The following is a 16,966-nucleotide window of genomic DNA, read 5'->3' on the forward strand; positions in this document are numbered from 1 at the left end:
GGTTAAGTAACCTCACCCAAGATCACAAAGCTGGAAAGGAGCGGGGAAAGGGGCAGAGGCAGACTTCAGCCCAGGCATCTGACTCCAGAAAAGTGACCTTGTGATCTGCTGCCTGCCTATTTACAAAGGGAAGAAAAGTCTGGAAGGCACACATGGAGTCATGTTACCATAGTTCCTGGTACTGGAAAACTTTCCAAGTTTCCTTTGTCTTTTTCTCCCCCGCCTGCTCACCTTATATTTTTTTTTCTTCGTAATTTCTGTGTTTTTTTTTAATTGGTATTTTGTTTAGAATATCTCAGAATATCACAATATCACTGTTCTAGGAGCCTGTGGCTGGTCTCCACCCTGACCCCTCACTCACCACGAATAAGAACCAGGGTGACCTACATTCTGCTCCCACAGAGCTGGCCCTCGGAGTGTGCCAACTGTGATAATGATTGTATTCCCTCCAGGACAATCCCAGAGAAGACATTTCAAGTCCCCCTTTGTACAGATGGGCCAAAACAAAAGCGATTTTCTGGACACAAAAGTCAATTTGTCACCCAGTTGCATTGATCTAACGATCCTTCTCATAAAACTAATTCCAAGCAGGGTCTGTGCGGAAAACTTCTCATTCTTTCTCCAGCTCTGGCCTGGCTAGGTGGCGAAGGCACCCAGCCAAAAGCAACATGGTGGCTTTGACCCAGACCTGAACCAAAGGTGTAAATAAACACGAAGGATGTGCTGCATTAGACTGATGGATAGTGCGCTATAGGAATGAATGATGGATGTCCAGACTCTCCACCTCCCACATGCTCTTCCCCAGGCCAAGTGTCTGGCCTGGCCAAAACCATCCCCAGAAGAGTCCCTGTGGATTGATCGCCACTACAACCCTGCCCATCCTGGGTGCTGTCCTCCCAGGACAAACTTTGGGGGAGGCCCACCCCCCCATAGACCTCCCTTTATTTCCTCTCTCTCCCTCCTTACAGGTATGTGTGGGAGAAGGACGGGGCCACCCTGGCCGTGGAGAACAATCCCCGTGTCCGCCTGGACAAGAATGGCTCCCTGCACGTCTCACAGACATGGTCCGGAGACATTGGCACCTACACCTGCAGGGTGCTCTCGGCTGGCGGCAATGACTCTCGCAGTGCCCACCTGCGAGTCAGGTAAGGACAGAGGAAGCAGTGGCCCCAGGATGGCTCAGAGCCAGCCGGGTCAAAAAAGCAATGGCACCGAGATGGCTCAGCCAGCTTCTTGTCAGCACCCAGGATCATGGATGACCCCAGGCCTGTCCTGCTCATCCACCATGTGCCCTAAGCATCCTTTGGGGATGTATCCTTCTGCCTCCCCCTCAGCTCTGAGAGGCCTCCGTCAGGAGCAGGGGTCCAAGCAAGGCTTAGACAGATCCGTTCCGGCGGGAAGAATCTCCGGGTGGACAGCAGAAGGCCATGTTCTGTGGCCCCTCCACTCGCATCTCTTCTAGGCAGCTGCCCCACGCCCCGGAGCATCCCGTGGCAATGCTCAGCATGGTGGAGAGGAGAGCCATCAACCTGACATGGGCCAAGCCCTTTGACGGCAACAGCCCCCTGATCCGCTACGTCCTGGAGATGTCAGAGAATAGTAAGGACTCCTCTGTCCCCTCCGGTACCCTGCTCATCGCTGACACATGGTGCAAGTCAGTGCTGGGCTAGAGTCTCAGTGCCCTCCAGTCCCCAGTCCTGGGCCTCCAAGCAGATCCCACCCCCTGCAGCCCAGCTTCCTCTCTAAAGGGGAAAACAGCCTCCACCTGTCCCATACCGCTCAGCTGGTGCTTAATGCCGGACCTGACCCAGTAGCAGCAGCTGTAAACTCCAAAAGTAATGAGAATCATCTGACTGCCCAGAGCTCCTCAATGAGAGGGGAAAACAAGGGCATCTCCGGTCCCATGAGCCCTTGCTCCCTCCAGCTCCCTCCAACTCCCGCCTTCTCCCTGGTCATGTGGGCTCATGAGACCCAGGATGCACAGGGGTTACGCAGGAAGGGCAAAGCACTCACTCTCCTGCCAGAGCAAACCCCCTCGTGGAAATGCAGGGTGGGAATCCCATCCCATCCAGCCCCCCACCCACCCCTCCTCTCCTCCCTCTCCCATCTCTGCAGATGCTCCCTGGACCATCCTCCTGGCCAGCGTGGATCCTGAAGCCACTTCGGTGATGGTCAAGGGCTTGGTCCCAGCACGGTCCTACCAGTTCCGACTTTGTGCTGTCAACGATGTGGGGAGAGGACAGTTTAGCAAGGACACCGACAGGTAAGGTACGGGGAGGGGGGGAAATCTGGCACACCATCTGGGGCAGGGGCTACAGGAGACACTGGCTGCCTCAGATCTAGCCCAGAGAGCAGGGCTGAGCTGCAGTGTATGCTCTGGCTGGGTATTTCTCTGACCCCAGAGGCCTCAGTCTCCCTCTCTGTGGAAGAGGGTGTTAACACTTACAAGGATATAACAGGGATTAAGCAAGATGCCCCAGGCAGAGTGCTGTAGACAAAACATGATGTGTGATAAACGTGAACCAAGTAGTGAGATGCCTACTGTTGATGTTCTATGTAGACTCAAAACCTTACTTCCTTGGGCCTTCCAGCCATCCAGAAAGTTCCAGAGAGTTGTAGTGTCTCCTCAGGTTTCCACATCCAGTGCCTTGCTTCCTGCCAGACACTGGGGAAGTCCCAGCAAAGCTTTTTATTACATGATGAACGTTGAAAAATAAGACCAACAGGTGATCCATGTTGAAGCATCTCACAGCCTTTTACGAGAATGCAAATTCCATCCAGCTCAGCTGGTAGAACAAGCAACCATCGCTAGTGCCAAAGAGGCCATCACAGAGAGGTCAGAGATCACACGCACCAAAGCTGTGCACTTAGCTCTTCAAAAGATGCCCTCCAGGCCCAGCATGGTAGCCCATGCCTGTAATCCCAGCCAAACAAAAAAATGCCCTTAGCACCCAGGAAGGCACATCTAACACCCATAGCCTCAGCCCTTTGGAAGCCATAGAATCCCAGTAGTGGGGGGCTTGAGGTGCAGGGGACCCTGCCCACCCCCCACCTTCTGCCACCCTGGGATTCTCTGTACCACAAAGTCACCTGTCTAATGAACCCCCCGGCTGATGGCCCTGAGTCACCAGGAATAAAGGTTAAATCACTGTCGCATCAGGCTCTCCGAAACCAAGGGCATCTCAGTACTTTGTGGAGAGCTATCCATCACAGATCAAAAGCATACAAATAAACGAAAAGGGGAAAGACATCCATCAAAAATAATTAACTTTTGTTTTTAATGGATAAGTGTCAGCGATGTAAAAAATAGGCTCTGCTCAAACACTGCGTACCCTGGAGGTATCAGAGGCAGCCCAAGAGGCCGATGGGAGGCCTGCGGCTCTCATGCTCACCCCAGGCCCACCCAGCCTGGTGCTCAGCTGGTCAGATACAGGGACCAAAGTAAGGTCCCACCTCCAGTGGGCCAGTGAATGAAAAGGAAGCGTCCAGTATCCCCACTTCTAAAGTAGTGGACCAGCTCTGCCCACAGCATCCCCAACTACAGCTTCTTCCACAAATGGGAAACCAAGGTGTGTGTGTGTGTGTGTGTGTGTGTGTGTGTGTGTGTGTGTGTTTTTAAAGAAATGTGCTGCTTAGGCAATCCAGCAGGCGTTGCTCAGAGACTTTCAGTGACTTGCCCAGAAGCACACAGCAAGTGTGCAGAATCCTATCCAGGGGCAGAGCAGGGTGGAGTCCATCCCCGCAGGACCCATCACACTTCTGTATGGCCCTCAGAGGCGAAGGGTGAGAGTCACAGGCTCTTGTGGGTCTCTGGTGCAGGATTTCCCTCCCCGAGGAACCACCCACAGCCCCACCGCAGAATGTCATCGCCAGCGGCCGCACCAACCAGTCCATCATGATCCAGTGGCAGCCTCCTCCCGAGAGCCATCAGAATGGGGTCCTCAAAGGGTACCTCATCAGGTAGGTGGGGCCTCTACACCAGGGGCTGCCCAGCAAGGGTGGGGATGGACTAACACTGGGAATGGCCTTGGAAAACACAGCAGATTCATGGCAGAGTCTCCATCTCTAACAAGAAAGGTGCATGCTGTGGCAGGAAGGGTTTGGGTTAGGCTTCTAGAAGAATTTCTGGCTGTGACAGTCATGGAAAACAACAGGAATCATTGGGTGAAGATACCTATAATCTTAAGCTTAAAGAAAGTTGCCAATGCCGGGCAGTGCCGGTGGCTCACGCCTGTAATGCTAGCTACTCAGGAGGCTGAGATCTGAGGATCACGGTTCAAAGCCAACCCTGGCAAGAAAGTCTGAGAAACTCTTATCTCCAATAAACCACTCGAAAAACCGGAAGTGGCAAACCGGAAGTGGCGCTGTAGCTCAAGTGGTAGAGCACTAGCCTTGAGCTGAAGAGCTGAGGGACAGCGCCCAAGCCCAGAGTTCAAGCCCCACAACCGACAAAAAAAAAAAAAAGTTGCCAAGCCAGGCACCAGGAAGTGGTGCTCTAGCTCAAGTGGTAGAGCGCTTGCCTTGAGCTGAAGAGCTCAGGCACAGCGCCCAGGCCCAAAGTTCAAGCCCCATGACCGACAAAAAACAAAAACAAAGCCAGGCACCGGTAGCTCACACCTATAATCCTAGCCACTCAGGAGGTTGAGATTTGAGGATCATGGTTCAAAGCCAGCTCGGCAGGAAACTCTTATCTCCAATTAACCACCAGAAAATGGGAAGTGCACTGTGGCTCATGGTAGAGTGCTTGCCTTGAGCTAAAGAGCTGAGGGATAGCACCCAGGCCCAGAGTTCAAGCCTTATGAATGACAAAAAAGAAAGCTGCCAAAATAGAGCACTCCTAAATTAAAATTAAGCTGGTCCCCACCCTGTGGTTCACACTTGAAATACTAGTGACTCAGGAAGCTGAGATCAAGAGATGGAGATTCAAAGCCAGCCTAAGTCTGTAAGACTCTTAGTTCCAATTGACCAATAAACAGCCAGACATGGAGGTATGGTTCAAGTGGAAGGGCAACAGCCTTGAGCCAAAAAGCCGAGAGCTCAGGGTCCTGAGTTCAAGTCCCAAAACTGGCACCAAAAAAAAGTCTAGATGTATGTTATCCAATCAGACACATATGGCTGTGTAAAATTATTAATGGTGGGTGGGGCATGGTGGTGCACACCTGTAATCCCATCTACCTAGGGATATGGAGACCGAAGGATCATGGTTTAAGGCCAACCTGGGCAAAAATTATTCAGTCCTTATTTCAAAACACATCTATATGAGAAGCAGAGGTAGAAGGATTCTTGTCTGAAGCCAGCAAGGGGGAAAATTCTCAAAATGTTATCAGAGATGGGCACTGGTGGCTCACACCTGTAATCCTAGCTACTCAGGAGGCTGAGATGTGAGGATCCTGGTTGGAAGCCAGATTGGACAGGAAAGTCTGTGAGACTTTTATCTCCATTAAATTACTCAAAAAAAATGCAGAAGTAGAGCTGAGGAACAAATGGTAGAGCACTAGCCTTGAGCAAAAGGAGCTCAGGGACAGCGCCCAGGCCCTGAGTTCAAGGCCCAGGACTGGGGCCCCTTCCCCGAAAAAAAATGTTATCTGAAAAACAAACTAGAAGCAAATGGGGCATTGCAGCTCAAGCAGTAGAGAATTTACTTACCTAGCAAGCACTAGGCCTTCAGTTCAAACCCCAAAGTATCACCAAAAAATAATAATTCATCAGTCAGACAGACCCAACTCCTCACTTGCATTAAGGACAGGTTAGGGGACGCGCACCCTGTTAGACAGCACGGCTGTGAGTCACAGAACATTCTAGAAGACAGTGGGGCTGCTCCAGGCAGTGCCTGAGAGCAAGGCTGTGCAGACAGACTCAGACCCACCACGCTGTCCTCTCTACTCCCGTCAGGTACTGCCTGGCTGGGCTGCCTGTCGGGTACCAGTTCAAGAACATCACCGACGCCGATGTCAACAACCTGCTGCTGGAGGACCTCATCATCTGGACCAACTACGAGATTGAGGTGGCCGCCTACAACAGCGCAGGGCTGGGCGTGTACAGCAGCAAGGTCACCGAGTGGACGCTGCAGGGAGGTGGGTAGACACAGACGGGGACGGAAAGGAGCAGGTGCATCTGCTCTCCAGGCCTTGGCCTGCCAGGCCCCGGTCCTGTCCCTATTCCCTTACCTGTCCCCGTCTTGAGCATCCTGATTTAGGCTTTGCCACTGTGCTCAAGTGGAATCCCTCCAGGCAGCTGGGTCAGGAAGACGAGGAGGAGAGGGTGAGGGTTCACATGGGATGGGACAGGACTGCACAGAGCTTTTGAGGTTTCAGAGACTCTCTGTGAAGTTACCTGGATGATGAGCTGGCTTACAGTCCGCAGTCCACGGGAAACTCACCCAAATCCTGCATAGAGTATTTGGCATGTCCATTGTCAGCCCCTGGGGTGTGGGACTGGCCAGTTTCATTGACTTTGAACTAAGAATAAGAATAAGATACACACACACACACACACACACACACACACACACACAGAGGCACTGATGTGGTGTAGAAGCAGAGTCTGTATAGACCCCTCCCCAATTCTGCTAGGGCACTGAGAATGACTAACCCCCGCTCTCCACCTGTGCCTTGATCCCCTCTAGTCCCCACGGTCCCCCCGGGCAATGTGCACGTCGAAGCCACCAACTCCACCACCATCCGCTTCACCTGGACTGCCCCCAGCCCCCAGTTTATCAACGGCATCAACCAGGGCTACAAGGTACGGAAGCCTCTCCTCACCTGGGGAGATGGAAGGGGGGGAGGGGAAGCAACAGGGGAGGGGTAGGCGGAGGGAGGGCTGCTGGCCACAGCAGAAAGCAAGGCCCTACTCAGAAAACCAGTGCAGAAAAGAGCTGGAGGCATGGCTCAAGTGAGAGAGAGCATCTCCCTAGCAAGTATGAGGCTCTGAGTTCATCAAAAGATAAAAACTGCTGAGTGCCAGTGGCTCATGCCAATCCTAGCTACTCTGAGATCTGAGGATCATGGTTCAAAGCCAACCTTGGGTAGGAAAATCCATGAGACTCTTATCTCCAGTTAACCACCAGAAAACTGGAAGTGCCTCAAAGTGGTAGGGCACTAGCTGTGAGCAAAAGAGCTCAGGGGACAGCACCCAGGCCCCGAGTTCAAGCCCCACAACCAACAAAAAAAAAGAAAAACTAAAATGTTTATGTTTTCATTGCAACGTAAGGACTACAACCTGAAATTTTGTAGCCAAATAGATGAAAGTAGGGAATTTTTTTTCCTGATCTTTGGCCCTACGTCTTTCTATCACAGTAAGGGGAGGAGAATAATGTTTGTCTTGGGCATACCTGTGATAAGAACGGACTCACTCCTCCTCCTAGCTTTTTTTAGTTTTGTTTCTTTTGTCTTTGGACACAGGATCTTACTACTTAACCTAAACTAGCCTCAGATTTACTATGTAGCCAAAGCTGGCCTCAAACTCTCAATCCTCCTGTCTCCATCTCCTGAACGCTAAGATTACAAGCATGTACCTCCATTCCGGCCTACCATGCTTTTCAGTGGTACCAGGGTTTGAACTCAGGGCCTCATGCTTGCTCAGCTGGTTGCTCCACCACTTGCGCCCCTCCCTCCAGCTTAGTTTTCTGCTTTTCAGACAGTTATTTGGGTTATCTCTTTCCCAGATCTCCCTGTCTCTGACTTTTCTGCCCAGCCATCCTAGCGTGGAGCCATAAGCCTCTAGCTCTCAGCCTCCTGAGCAGTTAGGATTTCAAGCGTGTGCCAACAGCGCCCAGCTCCTCTCTTCCCTTTTGAATTGTTAAATTTTTCAAACACCTACAAGAGTAGAGGGGAGACAATAATGAATCCCATTTGCCCATCTCCAGCTTCAAGAATTCCTAACTCACAGCCAACTGTGGCCACTTTATCCTCAGCCCTCAGCCTCTCTCAGAATATTCTGAACCAAATTCCAGGCCCATATATCCTGTCATCCACAGATACTTCTTAGGGAATGATAATAGATACGTTTTATTTATCTAAAACAAAACCACAATAACCACATTATGATGCCTACAAATGTCAGCAGTCCCTCTGATGTCATTAGCTCTCCAGCCAGCCTTTCAGTTCCTCTGAGTGCCACATTATTTCTGCCACTTGTTGGCTGAGGTCTAAATGGAGTCCACACCGTTTCTGTTTGGTTTTTATTTAAGGTCTCAATTGATCTATAGATTCTCTCTCTCTCTCTCTCTCTCTCTCTCTCTCTCATCTCATTCTCTCCCTTTTTGACTTGAAATTTACTTAGAGAAGAAGCAGTCATTTGTCCTATAGAATTTCTCCCCAGACTGGATTTTGCTGATTGCATCCCCAGGGGGGTCATTGAACTTGTCCTCAGAAAGCCATATTTCCACTCATTGGCAGATAGAGCAGGAAACGAGTCAGATTCAGGTTTGATGGAGGCTTTTCTCCCCCGCCCCCCCAAAAAACACAATGCATCCGAGATGTGTTTTGTATTCCCATTGGAAGGCACAGAGTCTGTTTTTCTCTTTCAGGCAGCCATCAGCAGCCCTTGTATGATTAATTTCAATAAGGATTGCAAAATGAAGATGGGCAAATATTATCATTTCTCCCTGGCTTCCTAGTTGAAAATTATGTACAAAAAAAAAAGAAGAAGAAGAAAAAAGATCCCCTGTTATCAGATTTTGGTTCCCCAAACATTCATGTAGGAAATGCAGAGTAAAAACTCTGTTCAGCTGAGTGCCAGTGGCTCAGGCCTATAATCCTAGTTACCCAAGAGGCTGATTGAGGTTCAGTACTAGCCTGCCTGGGCAGGGAAGTCCATGAGATTCTTATCTCCAATTAACCAGTAAAAAGCTGGAAGTAGAGGTATGATTCAAGTGGCAGAGCACTAGCCTTGAGCACAAAAGCTGAAGGACAGCAGTCAGGCCCTGAGTTCAAGCCCTAGGACCAGGACGGACACACACACACACACACACACACACACACACACACACACACACACACACACGGAGCACAGAGCACAGAGCACAGAGCACAGCACAGCTCTGTTTGTATGCATTCATCAGTCTATGGTTGCTATGGCCCTGAATGGGGGAAAACATCATGGCAGAGAACTTGTATAGCAGCAAGGTCACAAAGCGGGTAAAGCAGAGCTGCTCACTTCATGGCTGCCAGGAAAAAGAGAGAAGCAGAGAATTACCTCCTTGAAGGGAATTCTCCCTGTGACCCACTTCCTCCAACCAAGCCCCACCTCCCAAGTCCATTCAGCTGTCAGTTCATCAATGGATGGATCCATTGATCAGAGCCCCTCATAATCCAGCAGTCTCTCAATGACGGGATCCACCAGCTGGGGACCAAACTTTCAACTTCATAACCAAACCATAACACCCAGGAGTGTCAGGAACGTCATTATCTTACAGCTCCACACCCCATAATGAATATTTTGAAGCCGACTCTGGAAGCCATGGCTCTGCTGCCATCTTGGACACTACCACCATCTTGGGAGCTGTAGGACCAAGTCTATATTGTTTACCCTCCACACACATTTCACTTACCATTTCCGACAAATCGTTTTTGTAGACAAGTACCAGTGACAGTTTTAAAACACCTGTAAAGTCATTCTTTTTGCCTTTATATTTTTAAAAAAAGATAGTGATTGTAATTAACTTAAGCCCAATAAAATAATATTTACCCAAATTTTACACTTGCTGGGGAACACTCCACACAATTAATTCCAACAGCATAATTAATTCAAATTTACATTAATTAAATTAAATTAAAACATCAAGCTCATTTCTTCATCTACTCCAAAGAAGTTGGGGCAATTTAATTGCTATGAAACAAGATAAGTGAAATAAAGAGGATATTTAACATACTTATTAAATGCCACTTAGTATTTCTGATTGGTATTTTTAGGTCTAATTAGTGTCTAATTAACTTGCTATAGGCTATCTTTCCACAATACCAATTAAATTTCAAAACATCCTTTATAAACACAGGGCCCTGAAAAAGAGAAGATTAAGCATTGTTATAGGGCGTGAGTTAATCAGGAGACACTGGTGTGGTATTGTTTTATATCTATAAATACCATGCTTATTAAAGCTTCTCGAGTGTAGCTTTTCAGCATTAATTGCTATTTAATCAACTTCAAATAAATGAGGAAATCTTGGAGACCAGCTGTCATTGTTGGAGACAGATGAAGAGCCCAGAAAACAAGAGCGAGAGGTGAGCGGGAGGTAGAATTAGGAGGAGAGGCAGCAGGCTTAGACAACCAATGGGAGGCAGGTACAGAGGTTGATGAGAGAGAAAGGGATGGATTTTGAGATGGGGCAGGGGTCTCCTGATGACTCCTCACCTCTAGGTAACATTTCAGATTGAAATATCAGCTTAGAACAAGTATAAAGAGGACAGATTACCCACAAAATAAAGTTCTATGGGATGTGAGTCTTGGAGAACTCCAACCAAGGGGACACTACCCCAACCTGTTGGGTGAGAGCTGTCGAGACCAGGGCTTGGAAACTGAGCGCCTCAGCTGTCCCTAGCTGTGTGACATTGCGTAAGTCACTCAGCCTCTTTGACCCTCAGTTTCCTCATTTGTAAATAAATGATGTGCACCCTGCCTCTGGGATGGAAAGCCCTGGGCCCTGGAGTTTAGAGGGTCCCAAGTTTGCTCAAATGCTGTGCTGAGGTTACCTAGAAATGTGTGTGTGTGTGTGTGTGTTTATGTATGTGTGTGTGTGTGTGTGTGTGTGTGTGTGTGTGTGTGTGTGTGTGCTCACGTGCAAGTGTGCGCACGCGCACTGGAGCTTAAACTCAGGGCCTGGGCACTGAGCCTGAGCTTTTTCGCTCAGGGCTAGCACACTACCACTTGAGCCACAGCTCCACTTTTGGCTTTTTTTTTGTGTGGTGGATAATTGGAGATAAGAATCTCATGGACTCTCCTACCCCAGGCTGGCTTCAAACCATGATCCTCAGATCTCAGCCTCCTGAGTAGCTGGGAGTAGAGGCATGAGCTACTGGCACTCCACTTAGAAATTAGTTTTTAGCACAGGGCTCTGTTTTTGTTTTGCACTGGGCCTGAGGAGCCTGAAGATGGCTCTAGGGGCGTGATAGGGCAAATCCTCTCATGTGGGCATCTAACTCCTTGCCTGGGGTCATTGGCTCAAGTAATGGACCAGCACCTTGGAGTGGTCGCAGGCAGGATAGGGCTCCAATGCCCTGTTGCTCCCTTTCCTGGGAGAAGGAACATTGTATTAGCCCAGCCTGTGGAACAGGGCTTTTCTGGAAGGTTCTTGCTGGCCTGTCCCCAGCTGATCGCCTGGGAGCCAGATCAGGAGGAGGAAGTTACCATGGTGACCGCCCGGCCCAACTTTCAAGACAGCATCCATGTGGGCTTTGTTTCCGGCCTAAAGAAGTTCACCGAGTACTTCACCTCCGCTCTGTGCTTCACCACCCCGGGGGACGGGCCCCGCAGCAGCCCCCAGCTGGTGCGCACCCATGAAGATGGTAGGTGCCCCCGTCCTCCCCAGCCGCTCTCCCCAGCCCCCACCCCCTCCCACCCAGGCCCGTGCAGCTTTGCTGCACAGTGTGGCCTTGTTCTGGCTCTAACTTGCCCTGGGTGGGGGTGGTGGGGGACCCTTTTGGGAAACAGTGCCAGGCCCCGTGGGACACCTAAGCTTCAGTGACATCCTGGACACTTCGCTGAAGGTCAGCTGGCAGGAGCCAGGAGAGAAGAACGGCATCCTCACAGGTAGGCCCCCCGAGGGGCTATTGAACGAGATGGTGGTGGGGTGGGGCTGGGGGGGGGTTCAGCCAGGCCTCCAGTGACCCCCACATTTTCGCAGCCACACAGAGGATCCACCGACACCTCCACCCTGCAGCGTATCCCAGCATCTCCGACCCCAGGTCTCAGGTCTTAAGGACCCTCAGGGCTGCCATGACCAGATGCCTCTCCTCTCATTGCCCACATGCCCTCTTTGGCTTCCCAGGAGGCACATGGACTTCCACTTCCTCCCTAGCTCCTTCACTCCCAGTGGGGATGGACCCAGCTGTCAGGCTCATATTGAGCAGGAAGTAGAGCAAGGATCAAAGGCCCAGCTCATGCCATTATCATGGACCCCCCTCCCCCCCGCAGGGTACCGGATCTCGTGGGAGGAGTACAACCGAACCAACACCCGCGTGACCCACTACCTGCCCAACGTGACCCTGGAGTACCGGGTCACCGGCCTCACCGCGCTCACTACCTACACCATCGAGGTGGCTGCCATGACCTCAAAGGGCCAGGGCCAGGTCTCTGCCTCCACCATCTCCTCTGGGGTTCCTCCGGGTAGGTACCTTCCAGGCACACTCTTGCTCTCAGTTCTGATCAAGGGCATTGTCTTGTGGGAAATGATGGCTTTCTCTCCCACCAGGTTCTCCTGTGGGCCCCGTGGCCCTCCCCCTGAGCAACCGTGATTCCTGTGGCCCCCAGGTCTCCAGAAGGAGGCTGTCCTCTTGGCTTCTGCCACTCACCACACAAGATTCTTGGCACAGCAGTTGAGATGTGGTCTCAATAGCTTACTGCCCAGCTGGCCTCAAAGCACAATCCTCCTATTCTCTACCTCTCAAGTAACTGAGATTGCAGGCATGAGCCACTGCACCCTAGATGAGGAGTTGGACTAGATAACCCTGTAGTTGTATCCAGATCTCTAAGGCTGGCTTGGCTGTCATGCCATCATCCCTGAATCTGTCCATTGAAATGGACTGGAATTCAGTCCATCCCCAGGAACGCTGTGTGTCAGTAATGCTGACATTTATATAGCTACTCTCCTCATGCTAGAATTGAGAGCTTTATGTACACCAGCTCATTACATCCTTACAACAACCCTGAGGTCAGTGTTGTTGTTATTATCTCCATTTTATTGAGGCACAGGGGAGTAGTTAACTTACCCAAAGATACACAGCCTCTGAAGAGTGGAGTTAGATTCACACTCCACAGTAAAACTCCAGAATGGTTGATCTTCCTGTTCACACCGAGCCTCTAAGAGCCTTGAGGTGCCTCCTTTTCTCTCTCCTCCAGCCAGGACTGGGCATGCAATGGGAGGGCTATAAGGGGGCTGTGTGGATGGAGAGGAAAATGGAACCTATCTGATTTCTCTCCAGCCCAGCTGGGGTCTGTGTGATCTTGCGCCATTTCTCTCACACCCAAATCTGCCCAGGGGAGTTCTGGCTTACATGGCCCTGAAAGGTGCCCTCTGCCCCCAAATCTATCTTAGCCTCCTGGTATGAATCTGGCTCTCTGTAAGACACAGGTTCAAAGCCAACGTTGGCACACAAGGACTTGGCTGAGCCTGTTCTGGGATATCGTGGAGCCTCCCCTTTTGTGTCCCCAAAATCCAGTGCCATGTGGAGTCATTCTCACCTGATCTCCCTGCCCTGTTCTCCTTGTCCAGAACTCCCAGGTGCCCCCACCAACCTGGGCATTTCTAACATCGGCCCCCGCTCCGTGACCTTGCAGTTCAGACCTGGCTATGACGGGAAAACCTCCATCTCCCGCTGGCTGGTGGAAGCCCAGGTAAAAACCTTCTGTGGGGGAGAGGGGAGCGCTGGATCCAGACCCCGCCCCCTACTGCTGCCTCAGCGCTGGGCAGACCGGTAACCCTGAATACAAAAGAAAAAGAGTGGGCTTTCAGTGAGTGTAAGCTTTGACATACTAGTGCTGCGCCCCGTGGAATGAGGCTACATCCCAGTAAATCCATTGCGAGTTAAAAATAACCTAAGTTAGAACTGCTTTTTTTTTGGGGGGGGGGGTGCATGCACATGTGTGCACATGCACCTGTATGGGGGCTGGAATTCAGGGCCTCACAATCTAGCTTAGCCTTTTTGTTCAAAGCTGGCATTCCATGGCTTAAGCCACACCTCCACATCCTACTTTTAGGCTGATTGGTTGGAAAGTCTCATGGACTTTTCTTCCTGGGCTGACGATCCTCAGATCTCAGCCTCCTGCATGGCTAAGAATAGTCACCATTAAGTGTTTCTATTGAATACCTGTTGGTTTTACACTAGTGTAAAACTTCAAATGTATTTTAAGTCAAACCATGGTAAATTGGGGTCTGTCTATATACCCCAAATGCCCACAGCTCCTTCCCTGTCTCCAGGGCACCTCACCTGTCCATGCACACGAGAAGACCCCTACCAGTCCCCCCCAGGGTTCAGCAGTGGCTTATTCCTTAAAAACAGTCAGCTGCTGCCCTGAATCTTAATTAACCATGTAGCTCTCAATTCTGCACCCCAGAATTGTCAGGGAACACTCTTAAATTCAACACCTGGGCTGGGAAGGTGGCTCAGTGGTAGAGCACTTGCCTTGCATGCTTGAGGCCCTGGGTTCGATTCCTCAGCACCACATAAACAAAAAGCCAGAAGTGGCGCTGTGGCTCAAGTGGTAGAGCACTAGCCTTGAGCTGAAGAGCTGAGGGACAGCGCCCAGGCCCAGAGTTCAGACCCCACGAACGGACCCAAAAATAAATAAATAAATAAATAAATTCAACACCCAGAATTTCAGATTTAGCCGGTTTGATGGACAGTGGAGTTTGTTGCACCCATAGGTTCCTGGCCCCACCCCCCACCCCAGGGATTTTGATTGGCTAAGTCTAACATAGATTCCTATACCCTCCCCCCAGAGATTCTGATTGGCTGGGTCTAACACAGGTTTCTACCCTGACCCCCCTCAGGGATTCTGATTGGCTGCATCTATCATAGAGCCTGGTCCCAAGCCCAGGGATTCTAATTGGCTGGGTCTAGCATATGCCCTGGCTGGCTGAGTCCAGCACAGGGCCTGGGATTAGATTTAGAAGCAGAATTCCTTGGGGTTTGGTTGTTTGGGGTTTTTTGTTTTTGTTTTATTTTGCCTTTTGGGGGGGCTGGTTGTGGGGCTCAAACTCATGGCCTGGGCGCTGTCCCTGAGCCTCTTTGTACTCAAGGCTGGAACTCTGCCACTTGAGCCATAGCATTACTTCCAGTTTTTTGAGTGGTTAATTGGAGATAAGAATCTCCTGGGGACTTTTTTGCCTGGGCTGGCTTCGAGCCACGATCCTGAGATCTCAGCTTCCTGAGTAGCTAGGATTACAGGCATGAGCCACTGGTGCCCAGCATTCCTTGGGGTTTTGATGTAGGAAGGGCTCAGAGTCACACCTGCAATCACCTGTAAGGACACAGAAAGATGGCATCCTTTTGCTGAGCCCTGAGATTTAGACCAAGACCTTCCCTGGTCAGGGCTACCGCCTCCTAGGAGCTTGGGCTGAGAGCATCCCACCTCAGCCCTGTAGACTGGACAGAGCTAAGGGTCCCCCTTCTCCAGGTGGGCGTGATCGGGGAGGGAGAGGAATGGTTGCTGATCCACCAACTCAGCAATGAGCCAGATGCCCGCTCCATGGAAGTACCCGACCTCAACCCCTTCACCTACTACAGGTAAGACCCCCCCCTCCATGCAGTGGGTGGTAGCTGCCCCCTGGGGCAGGGGCAGGGGCAGGGCTGGCCTTGGCAGCCCTCATACCACCCTGTTCATCCCCTCCTAGCTTCCGCATGCGCCAGGTGAACATCGTAGGGACCAGCCCACCCAGTCAGCCTTCCAGAAAGATCCAGACTCTCCAGGCACCCCCAGACATGGCCCCAGCCAATGTGACTTTGCGCACGGCCAGTGAGACCAGCCTGTGGCTTCGCTGGATGGTGAGGCTCCCTGGAGGAAGTGGGGTGGGACATCCCCATATCCTGGCTGCCCCACACCTCAAAGATAGCACACACCCATCAGACAGCTACGCTTCTTTCTCTTTACGCATACTTTTTTAAATTTTTCCTTGCTTTTTTCATTACTTCTCTGTTGAAATGCCTAGTAGCAGATTGTGGCCAAAGAATCAAATGTACCACCTGACAGTAAGGGCTAGAAGTCACTATCTGCCAAGTGCCAAGCGGTTTCAATGTGTGAATGTCCCATCCTGTGTGCTTCTCCTAGGAAATTTACAAGACACATTGTCACAGCTAAGGAAACTGAGGCTCAGAAAGGTTAGGAACTCCTTCCTGAACACACAGCTCGGCACATGTTCTGTCACATGTTCTGCTAAGGTAGAAGAGGCCAGGTAGGGGCCGCCAGGCTCTGGAACCAGTCTCACAGATCAGGGTTATGTGTGTTTCCCTGAAAGCCCCCAGGAAGAGATGGTACAGCCCCACCCCATCCTGGGCATTCCCTTGGTACAGGGCGGCCTCCCTCCCAGCACCTCCCTCCCCCTGCCTTCTGCAGCCTCTCCCAGAGATGGAATACAACGGGAACCCTGAGTCTGTGGGCTACAAGATCAAGTACAGCCGATCAGATGGCCACGGCAAGACGCTGAGCCACGTGGTCCAGGACCGCGTGGAGCGGGAATACACCATCGAGGACCTGGAGGAGTGGACGGAGTACCGCGTCCAGGTCCAGGCCTTCAACGCCATCGGGAGTGGGCCCTGGAGCCCGATGGTGGTGGGCAGGACCCGGGAGTCAGGTACCGCTCTGTCTGTCTGCCCCCAGAGCCATCCAGGGGCACCAGAGGCTGCATCCAGTCTCCAAAGACAGTCTGAGCAGCTTGCTCAGCCATGGCGGAACTTCCTGCCACATTATAGTGTCTCCTAGTATCTGTTCCCCAATTCCTGCCCTTTTGTTCCCACCATCAGAGACTCTGGAGTAACCAAGCTGTTCAACTTTGCAAAACTGGCTCCTACTTGTCCTTGCTTTAACCCAATACCAGTGGTTCCTGAGGAGTCTGAGATGGAGTTTTGGGCGGGAGGGCACTCTCAGAACATTCCAGAAACCTTCCTGGGGGCCTGGTCATTGTTCACCCATGGACTGTGAACCCAGAAACAGCTCTCATTTATCCATATGTGGCCCAATGCCCTACGGATTTTTCCAGTCACTTTTAAAATGACAGACAGAGGGCTGGGTGTGGTAACTCACCCCTGTCATCCTT

General features: G+C 51.1%; 1 protein-coding gene across 3 annotated transcripts in view; it reads left to right on the top strand.

Moving 5' to 3' along the window:
* The window catches only part of Sdk2 (sidekick cell adhesion molecule 2), a 230,419-nt gene that overhangs the window by 166,516 nt on the left and 46,937 nt on the right, over window positions 1-16,966 (top strand). For all 3 annotated transcript variants that reach the window (XM_042674176.1, XM_042674174.1, XM_042674175.1), the window contains 13 exons: window positions 969-1,145; window positions 1,463-1,599; window positions 2,116-2,263; window positions 3,820-3,960; window positions 5,893-6,074; window positions 6,626-6,741; window positions 11,306-11,501; window positions 11,647-11,745; window positions 12,130-12,321; window positions 13,427-13,548; window positions 15,331-15,440; window positions 15,548-15,698; window positions 16,267-16,504. In XM_042674176.1, the coding sequence (XP_042530110.1) occupies window positions 969-1,145; window positions 1,463-1,599; window positions 2,116-2,263; window positions 3,820-3,960; window positions 5,893-6,074; window positions 6,626-6,741; window positions 11,306-11,501; window positions 11,647-11,745; window positions 12,130-12,321; window positions 13,427-13,548; window positions 15,331-15,440; window positions 15,548-15,698; window positions 16,267-16,504 (2,009 nt within the window). The remainder of the gene's footprint in view (window positions 1-968; window positions 1,146-1,462; window positions 1,600-2,115; window positions 2,264-3,819; window positions 3,961-5,892; window positions 6,075-6,625; window positions 6,742-11,305; window positions 11,502-11,646; window positions 11,746-12,129; window positions 12,322-13,426; window positions 13,549-15,330; window positions 15,441-15,547; window positions 15,699-16,266; window positions 16,505-16,966) is intronic.

This window comes from Dipodomys spectabilis, unplaced genomic scaffold (genome assembly GCF_019054845.1).
Source record: "Dipodomys spectabilis isolate Male_0828 unplaced genomic scaffold, ASM1905484v1 ptg000018l, whole genome shotgun sequence".
In the NCBI taxonomy this organism is placed as follows: Eukaryota; Metazoa; Chordata; class Mammalia; order Rodentia; family Heteromyidae; genus Dipodomys; species Dipodomys spectabilis.